The following is a 10562-nucleotide window of genomic DNA, read 5'->3' on the forward strand; positions in this document are numbered from 1 at the left end:
TGACTGGTTGTGTAAAGTGCTTTGGGGTCCTTAGGGACTAGTAAAGCGCTATACAAATACAGGCCATTTACCATAAGACAAAAACAGTTTGTACATAATAATAATAAGCTTGAAAGTCAATATTTAGTATGACCACCATTATTCTTCAACACAGCCTGAACTCTCTAAAGAAAGCTTTTTTTTGGGTCATTTTTTAAAGTAGTTCTCAGGAATAGCTCTCCAGAATTTTGTTCTATTCTCGGCCACAATGATCCAACACTGCTTCAATAATGTTGAGGTCTGGGCCATGACTGATAGTGTTGCATTGGGCGTTTTTCTATCCAGGTATGTTTTTACTGCATCGTCAGTGTGTTTAGAATAATTGTCATGCTTTCCAGATGTATTGCATCATGGATCCGTCCAATAACATCTGTGGGTCTTTGACAAGATTCCCAACACCACTGGCTGAAATGCAGCAGGAAACCATGACAGAGGCTGTACCAGGTTTTACAGATGGCTGTAGATACTCACTGTTGTGCCCCTCTCCTAACCCTGTTCTTTTATAATTTGGCATACCTTAGCCTTTTCTCCCTGCGCCACCTCCTTAAAAATTGTTTCCTGACACAAATTTGGCCATGAATTAAAAGCGTTACTTGACAATGATCATGATGGTCATTACATCAGATCCAAAGTGCAATCGAAACACTGGGGTAGTCAGCTAAGGATCTTTGGGCTTTATAATGGTGAGAATAACAGCTGAACAATGCTACTAACTACAAATCACCAGAAAGGGAAAAAAATGTATGACAAAATCATAAATTATTATCAATTCCTTGGGTCCTACATGTGCAAGACTAAAAAAAACAATATTGCTCAATAGACTAACAGGCAAACCTGTTTACTTTCACCACAGAGTTGAACAGCAGAATTTAGCAACATCTGGGATTTGTCAAAAATACATTTGTGCAAGAGTCAGAAGTGAATTGTTGATACAAATTTTTTCAAACACCCCCTCAGTTCATGCTCTGTATGAAACAAGCTGTTTTAGCTCCTTTAAGGGCACTCTGTGAATTCAAGAAAATCCGAAATAAATTTAAACTGTGCATCAAAATCTTATTTTTTTTTCAAGTTATTGAAGATTTTACATGTTGTACAGTCATTAAACGCTGGAAACACAGGACAGTTTAAAGAAAGCATTAAAAGCATTCATGAGTGCATGTAAATGCCTGACCACAGCTGTATGTAAGACAGAGAAAAGAAAAAAATTAGGCCCATGTTAAACACATCTGTTTTCATGCATCAGAGTTGTGCCGTTACACACAACTGATATCTGAGAAAAAAAATTGTGTTAATTTTGAAAACATCTGCCTATGGTTTTTTGTAGCTGACCAGAAAACGGCTCCCTAAAGTTTCCCGAGCCTGTATATAAATGAAATGTTATGATTTATGAGATCTGCTTGCTATTATAACAAATGGCAATAACTGTTGCTGTTGGGTTTTTTAAAACTGCATTGGTTGCCCAACATATTGTGGTTTAAAACCTCATTTTTCCCAATGGAGCAATAAAGTTTGACTTGAAAAGAGATGCATTACTAATGAGAGTTTCATCTGTTCTGGAAACACTGTTTACATGTATACACACAAATACACGCTTTTGCAGACGCTTTTATGCCAAGAGCATTGGACCACAGATTTGTTAAAGCACAGATGAACCTCATGAGAAGTGAGCCTATACCACTTTTGTTTAAGTAGCTCTCTTTTAAAAAGCTCACACATACGCACCTGCAGGTCAGATATGGTGAGTGAGAAGTCTCCTTCGGAGAAGGCGTGATTGCTGATATTCATCTTCCTCTGAAGGAACAGAGGTCCATAGCTCCGCTGCTCCCCAGAGGCGTACAGGTCCACAAGCCGGTCAGCTCGGTCATGGGAAATTCCTGGAGCCTGACGGTCCCAGTGAACCACCTAAAGAGCCAGATATATCAGTTAATGTACAATTGTAGTCAAACATTTACACATGTTAATTATGAGCATGAATGCAATCATAATTTTGGACTTTTAATGATTTCTTTTCCAGGGTGGAATGATTGTACAGCATACATCTTTAATGATTAAAACAAAAAACAAAACAACAAGAACAGGGTGCACAAGTTCTGAATTTATTTAGGATTTTCTCAAATCCTCGAGTCAACACACACTTAATTCAATCTTTTAATAAGTAGTGCTGAAAGTTCTACAATGTCTTTTAACAATGCCAAGGCCTATTAACCCCTTGTTTAACTTTTTGTTTGTGATCATGATTGATGACAACTGATAGTTTATCTTTGGCAACATAAAAAGGATTTGTTTGGCAGCATCCATTGGACTGACCAATACTCAGAACAACAGGAAACTCCAAGGAACTCAGTGAAAATCTAACAAGGAGAACTGTAGATTCACACAAGTACGGTCTCTTGGAGCCATTTCTAAAACAACTGTTTAATCCAAAATCATCACTTAAAACAACTTTATGTATGTACAAGTTATTTGGATGCATTATTAATTTGCCAAGATGTGGGCAAAGACCCAAACTGTCTTGGCAAAGGCAATTTGGGTCAGTTTGGGCAAAGACAGTTTCCCTCTGATGAGAGGAAATTGGTGAGGATGTTCTGGAACAACCCAGGAATCACCAAGCATCAAGCCTGACATTAACTGGAAACTGCTGGAAGACCAGCATCACTGTCCATGGTGAAGTGAATTTTAAATCACCATGTACAGAGAGGGTGCCGACCAAGAAGGAAGCTCCTGCTCCAAAATAAACTCTTTTTTTGCAGCTGTCCATATGGACCAGTCAAATGCCTTCTGGAGAAAAATAAGACGGTCAGATGAGACAAACATTAAACTCTTTGGATATAATGAGAAGCGGGATGGTTGAAGAGTTAAAGGTAAGGCTTTCAAACCTAAGAACATTGTACCAACTGTCAAGCACGGTGGTGGCCATCATGCTCTGGGGCTGTGTTGCTGCTAGTGGTACCGGTACATTGTACAAAGTAGATGGAATAAGAAAGAAGGAGGATTGCCTCCAAATTCTTCAAATTCACCTCAAATCATCAGCTAAATGGTTGAAACTTGGACACAGTTCGGTGTTTCAACAGGAAAATGATCCCAAACACGTCAAAACTGGTTTTGGAATAAATAAAGTAGATTAACATTAAGCAACTGGAATGGCCTTCCCAAATTCCCGAACTCACCTCACTGAAATTTGAGGACTATGCTTAAAAGATATCTCAATCAACCAATTAAATAACCTCTACCATTTCTGCCAAAAAGAGTGATTTGCACTCAGTTCTTGTCATTAAAGTCATTAAACATGTATGCTGTACAATTGTTACACCCTGGAAAAACAGTTCAAAGAAATAATCCAAAGCAGATTAACCAGGACATGTACATGTCAATTGTAATGTTAAAAACAAATGTTAGCTCTTGATCTGTCTCGGGAAACAAGTAGAAACACCTGCTGATCCTCCTCCTGGTCGCTCCAGTCTGTCCACACACTACGTCGGTTGGTGCACGGCAGCACTGCAGTGCTCCCAAGCAGCACCACGAACACGGCATTATGCCCATTCCAGTATCGCTGTTCTTTACGGCCTTTGTGGCAAAAACAAGTCAAAGGGGTTTGTGGATTAATACTAATATACTTCAGCTCACGTGCTGATACCTGATATAGTGTGATACATACGTGATTTAGTGACATTGAGCTGGACTCTGACTGTCTCGTAAAAGTTGCAGTAGAGATGGTGGAGGTTGCAGGAGTACAGACCTCGGTCATTCATCGTCACATCTGTCATCACATGTAGAAGTACAGCAAATCAAGCATGGCCACTTAGGAAACAGAAGTGCAAACTTCATATTAAAGCAAACCTTTTTCCAAAACCTTTTAGATTTAATGGCATTTTTTTTCATTATCAAGTAATGTAGTTTATAGAGGCTTCATATTTATTCCTTTGTGTGGCATTTAGGTATCTGTGAAACCTTTGTTGACTCTGTGTTTGAGATTTGGTGTTGGATGGTAATCTATGTAAACTGGGCATTTTAGTTTTTGGTAATGGGGTGGCAATGGGGACCAGTTGCGCACTGATGGGAAATCAGAGACAAATACCGAACTAAATCACTTGAAAAATTTCCACACAGAGCTTTAATGATTTTAATCATAGCCAGACCGACTGCCTCTATTAGAAGACATGGTTGCCCTGTAACAGTATAGTGGTCACACTGATGCAATTTAGCCATACCTCTGCATGGAAGAGAGGTGATAAGGGGATGATATCTGATTGTGAGGGGAGTGTGTCAGGATGCATTTGGCTTTCTACCCTAACAAATATCTAGATGGTCTTTGATTTTAACTGCATTTCAGTGGCAATGATTCACCTTTCTTTTAAAATATTTGTCTACATACTTAATATGTGATCTGAAATATTTGTTATAAGAACATAACAAGCAAAGCCACAGTGAGACACACCAACAAAGTAATGTTGGCCAGTTACATGAAAGACAAAAACAGAATGCGTCTGTATGTGTGTGTGACCTTTGATAACCAGGGAGAAGTTTCCATCTTTGAAGGCTGTCGGGTTGAGACCAACCCTGCCCAGATTGTAGGAGTTGTACATCCTTTGTTCTCCTGCTGAGAACATGTCCACTACCCTTTCCATGGCGTAGTCCGGATAAGCCCGGTACATATCCCAGTGGACCACCCTCTGCCTGTCTCTCACCCTGTCCCTGGTCCACACCATCCGGCTGCTCACACACTGCAGCACCAGCTTTGAACCAGCGCGGGAGCTCACATTATAACCTGCCACAACCACGCTGCTGCTCTCAGCCTGACATGACACTGACAAAGGACAGACAGGGTGTAACATTTTTAGTACTCATGGACACATAGATCACATGTGCACACACACAAGGAGAAACCTACCTGCAGTGAAGAAGCAGGCCACAGGGACTGAAAAAACAAAACAAAAAAACAGTAGAAATAAGCAAAAGGGTTAATCACTTAAACAGATATTCAGACCAAATCTGTAGGTCCCTGCATCTGAAAATGCATGTATGTGTGTGCATGTGTGTGTGTGTAGGCAATTTACTGCCGGTGTAAACTAATATATATTGCTATCTGGAAACCCTTTTGGGCTTTGTTTTTGTACTGTGCAGTTAGGCCTGATTGAAATTAACCCTCCCTCAGTGTTTCTCATCTCCGAAGAATGTATCTGCGCTGTAAGTGTGGACGGAAGTCTGGTTTTAAAATCAATACATCAATCTACCTTAACGACAATAGAAACAAACAAACAAATCTTTAACAAATCTTTCAAACGTTCTTTCACCTCAGAACAAAAGGAAAAACGAGGAAAAGTTACTTAGTAAAATATATTTTTAATTTCTTTAGAGTGTTCTTCACTGCTGAGTCCAACTTCTAAAATACTTTAACTCACGAATGCAAAGTCTATCCACGCTTGCAACAAAAGCAAAACAGTGCTTCACTCCAGCCTACTTACTGTGGATCAAGAGGAGAGTCTGAAAAATGATGTCGTCCCTCTTGGTTTTCATCTTTTCAGTTTTAAGCCGATAAGTCAGTGTTCTGCACCTGGCAGTCCGCCCTGAGCATGAGAAAATATGTCCAGCCTGTCTGTTCGCAACAGCAACCCGTCAAGGTTAGTCACATTTCAGAGTTTGGAGAGACCTTCGCTGCCACAGCATTAAGTTAGAGCTTCACCACAGAACCAAAACAGAACCGAGCGGAACTGAAATCAGCCGGGAAATGAAACCCGACACCGCCAAGTAAACCTCCTCTCACAAAACCCCCGACTAATTAGCCTACAATAAAAAATCTCAAGAGAGACTTTTGTTTTTACACTTACATTCTCTTACTTTTCCACTAAGTTGTGTTAATAGCTGTACATCATTACTTTTGCAGTGGTGACATATTGGTATTCGTATTAGAGCACATTTCAAAAGCCACACTATTTTTCCAGTAGCACTCAGCATAGTAAGCCAAACAATCATTTCCAAGAGCATAGCAGATAACTTAACGACGACTAATCTCGATAGGCGCAAAATATTTTATATTTTGGGGTATTTAACCTGATGAAGAAATCAGACAAATCAACAGGTCATCGTCTCTTCTAATTCAGCTCAATAACGACACCCAGCGGTTGGTTCCGCTCTCAAGTGACCACAATAATTTAATAAACTATACTGTGTTTTGGAGCCCATTGTGCCATTTTGTCACTACGAAGGCCAAGTTCGACATTCACGTGAAAGACATTAAAATCCCATCGTCACAAAAGAGGCGTTCCCATACCGGGAGTCGAACCCGGGCCGCCTGGGTGAAAACCAGGAATCCTAACCGCTAGACCATATGGGACACTGTTCTCACCAGTCGTGTAATGTTGCATAATACATGTACGTAAACGCATGGCACCCAACGATCATTACCCTTGTCTGTTTTTGTTAAGTTGTATTCTTGTTATTCTGATTTGCACGAATTGGAACAATTATTTGTCTTCAGTAAATTTCATTAACAATTTGTCTTCAGACAAAAAGAAAAATTATGATTGTAGGAAACAACATCGTGTTTTCAGGCAACATTACCCAGCTTTATTTTTCCTAATTTTTCACAAATACCAGTATTGTAATGTGCTTTCTTGTTTTTGAATTTTACAAGTAAAAACACATAATAACAACCACAAAATCAAAAGCGTTTAAATTCAGAGTACATAAATAAAGTTAATTTAATGAAGTATATTTTGACTTGGAGACGCGGAACGTTAGTTAGGGAATTGCTAACAACCGGCGCGTTTGGATGTAACACACCAAACGCTTCCTCTGAAACAAGCGAACTCATTGAAGGGTTTTTGGCTGAAGGTAAACGAGCCGAGCAAGTGAAGTTATTTTGAATAATACTGGGAAATTGTACACATATATTTCCCCGGACATTGTTAAACTGATGGAATTTTGATGTTTGATGTATATTTGTGTCTAATATGCAGTTAATTGTGTAATTGGTTGCGCTGTTAGCTAGCACGCCTGCTCGGTATCACCGCTAACTGCAGCTAGCAGATAACCCGGTGTCACAGCAAACTTGAAACCAAAAACTAGAATCCGCTCTCAATATTTGCTTTAACTTGTTGGTACTGTACAGAAATCTTACACAAATAACGCATCTATCTTTTTCTAGATCCTGCGTTTAACGTTAAAAGATGTTTTTGACCAGATCGGAATATGACAGGTAGGTGCAGCACAAACTGCTTTGTCATTTATTGAGCGCTTAACAGAGGGAAATGAACAAACGAACGAGAGCACACAGGTGTTTTATTGTCTACCCGAGAAAGAAAGCCCGGTTAAACGCCGAAAGAAAATATAGAAAATACTGATTTCGTTAAACCCTTATTGTAACAGTGTCTCTACAGCTTGTATCAGCTAGCAGCTAATAATCAATGTTAGGAAAAAGTTGGTTTGCTTTCACTTTCGGTATGCCATCCTTTTCAAGCTGAGCGTTTATTTACTTTATTGTTATGAGGTAATAGACGTGCAAATAATAATAGCGAAAAACAACATTTACAACTATCTTTAATATATTAATCGTTGTTAAAATTTCTAAACTTTAATTTCTGTTTTCCAGAGGTGTGAACACATTTTCTCCTGAGGGAAGATTGTTCCAGGTTGAATATGCCATAGAGGCAATAAAAGTGAGTACTTCACAGGAATCTTTAACTATTTCTGCGCGGTTATTAAACAAAGTGATTATATTCAAGCTCATCTATTTTCTTTGGCCTGGCTTTGCTCTTCTAGTTGGGCTCCACAGCCATCGGTATCCAGACTTCAGAAGGGGTATGTCTGGCTGTGGAGAAGAGGATCACCTCTCCCCTGATGGAGCCCAACAGCATTGAGAAGATCGTGGAGATTGATAGTCACATTGGTAAGTGGAAATGGACCATGAAAAAGGATTAAGGCTTTTGTTGACATAATATTACTGGCTGTTTTTTGTAATGAGAAAAGATATCCAGTCAGCTAAACCAGTTAATTGATTCTTTGATTAAAATTGGACTTGAAATGCATGTTATTGTTTTTGTTTTTTTTACACAGAAATCCAGTGCAATATTGTTAAAGAAAAAGAAAAGCAAAAATATTTATTATTTTCTTTTTAGCCCAAAAAATATTATTATTAATTGAATGTACACTTCAATTTTCAAAAAACTTTTATTCCCTTACAAAAAAGAGAGATGTGGACAAAAGCAACTGAAACCGTCTAGATCAATAGATTGAAACAACCTAAAGAGTCATTCCATGTGAATTCATTAAATCTTAAAAAAGATTCCAGCCAGACCCTCTCTGATTTACTTCAGAGCACTGATTTTAAATATTTTTGCAATTAAATCAGAGCCATTTAAACCAAGCATTGCTTAAACCAAATATTATTAGATTTAGTTTTTTGGCTGATATAGTTTGTGTGACAATATAGACCAAATTAAAGCTGTTAATGAAATTATTTTTGAAAGAATCATCTCTTTATTATTTGGTCCCTTTGCAAGACTGTAAAGCAGAAAATAGATAAATAAACATTTTAAGTAAACAAAGTGCCATTAATAGTACTTTAAACCAGAGAATATCACTGGGCTACTCCATGTAAAGATTGGTGAAAATATCTTAAAGTTCTCTTTTCTTTTTTTTCCCCCAAATATTTTGTGATTGTCAGTGTGTTGTTTTTTTGTTTTGTTTGGGGTTTTTTTTTTTTGCAGCCCTCTGTTTAAGGGAGATTTTCATCTTTTTAAAAAAAAAACACCTCGAGAAATGATTCTCTTTCCTTTGCTTCAGCAAAAACTCTTTCGTATAAGTGGCTTAAATTAGTCAGAACACTGTCTCGCAAAGCTAAGCAAATCAAGTCCTCAACTTTAATTTTCACACTGTTGTTGTAGCTGTTTCAGACTAATTTTAATCATCCACATTCTTGCACAGTAAAGCTTTCCTTCGGATTACACGAAATTTCATCTCGTTTGTCTCACTTTGATGGTGAAGAGTCTTGCTTTAGGCCACAGCTTGTGAAAGATAAATGCAATTTAGTTTTCTTTCTTTTCACGTCTTAGGCTGTGCCATGAGCGGCTTGATAGCTGATGCCAAGACTCTTATCGACAAAGCAAGAGTGGAAACACAGGTATGATTTCAGAGCACAGCGCTGTATAAGGCATATTTAGAGTGCTGTGTTTATCTGCGGTTAACCTGTATGTGCTCTGTTTCAGAACCACTGGTTCACTTACAATGAGACGATGACAGTGGAGAGTGTGACTCAGGCTGTGTCCAACCTGGCGCTGCAGTTTGGTGAGGAAGATGCAGACCCTGGTGCCATGGTGAGTCACTCAGCCAGTGTTTGTGTTTTAATTTTGAGATGCAGACCTAAAAAGTTTGATGTTTAACTTCTATTTGTGTCTTTGCTTTGTTTTAAACAGAGTCGACCTTTTGGTGTAGCGCTTCTGTTTGGGGGAGTTGATGAAAAAGGACCTCAGCTGTATGTCAAGATAATTGTTTATTATTTTAAAATTTAAGGGATATTTGCTTGCTTTGCTTAAACACATGTATCGTTTTTTTGTGTGTGTGTAATACAGGTATCACATGGACCCATCAGGAACTTTTGTGCAGTGTGATGCTCGGGCCATCGGTTCTGCATCTGAGGGAGCACAGAGCTCTCTGCAAGAGGTCTACCACAAGGTAATAACAGCCATGATACCATAGCATTGTACCAACCATATGCCTGCATTACACGCTGTGTAATTCACTCATGTTATCCAGTTAAGTACGGTACTCCTGTGTTTTCTTCACACTCCCATGTCATGCTGGAACACAGCCTGCTTCAGCGGTCAGATTGAATCCACTTAGCTGGTACAAGACAAGTTACAGCTGATGAGGATATTTCAATATCAGTGTCTCAACTTCCATCACTCTGTTGCTACAAACATACAAATAGTTTTCTTGGACATTTGTCCAAGATGGGAAACCAGAAGTTCTTAAAAAAAAAAAAAAAGGTAAAAAAAAGCACACTCTTAAGCTACTTTGGCCACAGCACCCAAGAAATGTAGAAAAAAACCCTGTCTCAGCTTCCCAAAGCTTCAGCTGAAATATTTAAAACAAAATTTCTGGAGATGCCACATCTGTCTGTCTGCGCTCGTCCACTAAACAGTGATGCAGTTCCTGGTTTGTGGAATAACCATAAACTTGTGGCTGGGATGAATGATCGCTGTGCTGACTAATTTAGGTTTTGGTTAAGCGACGTTTAAGGAACATGAAATAAATCAGTCAGCACAGAGAAGTATTGAAAAACGTTGACAGACATATTTTAGACATTTATGTCTGGTATTAAATGGTCATAAATGGCGAGAACATACAATTTTTGTGTTTTACTTATGTATACTACACTCACAGGCATTTATAATTTAATATATGGCTTAGCTGGCAAGGGACAATTTAAAATATGTCCCACGCCTTAAAGAGTTACAGGGAAGGTTTGACTCAGGTCATTTAACATTTTGAATATAGTAGGGCTGCCACGATTAGTCAACTAGTCA

General features: G+C 38.6%; 2 protein-coding genes and 1 non-coding gene across 3 annotated transcripts in view; 1 reads left to right on the forward strand and 2 right to left on the reverse strand.

Moving 5' to 3' along the window:
* LOC102208526 (matrix-remodeling-associated protein 8-like) overlaps positions 1-5696 on the reverse strand; it is a 9681-nt gene extending 3985 nt beyond the window's left edge. The window contains exons 1-6 of the mRNA XM_005739431.2: positions 5502-5696; positions 4928-4954; positions 4541-4843; positions 3695-3796; positions 3470-3603; positions 1762-1941 (exon numbers count right to left, since the gene is read on the reverse strand). Coding sequence (XP_005739488.1) covers positions 1762-1941; positions 3470-3603; positions 3695-3796; positions 4541-4843; positions 4928-4954; positions 5502-5553 — 798 coding nt within the window. The 5' untranslated portion in view covers positions 5554-5696. The remainder of the gene's footprint in view (positions 1-1761; positions 1942-3469; positions 3604-3694; positions 3797-4540; positions 4844-4927; positions 4955-5501) is intronic.
* A 602-nt stretch (positions 5697-6298) lies between these two features.
* Positions 6299-6370, reverse strand: trnae-uuc (transfer RNA glutamic acid (anticodon UUC)). Its single transcript has one exon. It is a non-coding gene; the product is annotated as a tRNA-Glu (tRNA).
* Positions 6371-6784: 414 nt separating this feature from the next.
* The window catches only part of psma5 (proteasome 20S subunit alpha 5), an 8269-nt gene continuing 4491 nt past the window's right edge, over positions 6785-10562 (forward strand). Inside the window, exons 1-8 of the mRNA XM_005739433.1 lie at positions 6785-6870; positions 7184-7234; positions 7628-7694; positions 7798-7924; positions 9090-9157; positions 9243-9350; positions 9450-9508; positions 9606-9708. Coding sequence (XP_005739490.1) covers positions 7206-7234; positions 7628-7694; positions 7798-7924; positions 9090-9157; positions 9243-9350; positions 9450-9508; positions 9606-9708 — 561 coding nt within the window. The 5' untranslated portion in view covers positions 6785-6870; positions 7184-7205. The remainder of the gene's footprint in view (positions 6871-7183; positions 7235-7627; positions 7695-7797; positions 7925-9089; positions 9158-9242; positions 9351-9449; positions 9509-9605; positions 9709-10562) is intronic.

This window comes from Pundamilia nyererei, unplaced genomic scaffold (genome assembly GCF_000239375.1).
Source record: "Pundamilia nyererei isolate P.nyererei 1_Seehausen unplaced genomic scaffold, PunNye1.0 scaffold00092, whole genome shotgun sequence".
Lineage (NCBI taxonomy): Eukaryota > Metazoa > Chordata > Actinopteri > Cichliformes > Cichlidae > Pundamilia > Pundamilia nyererei.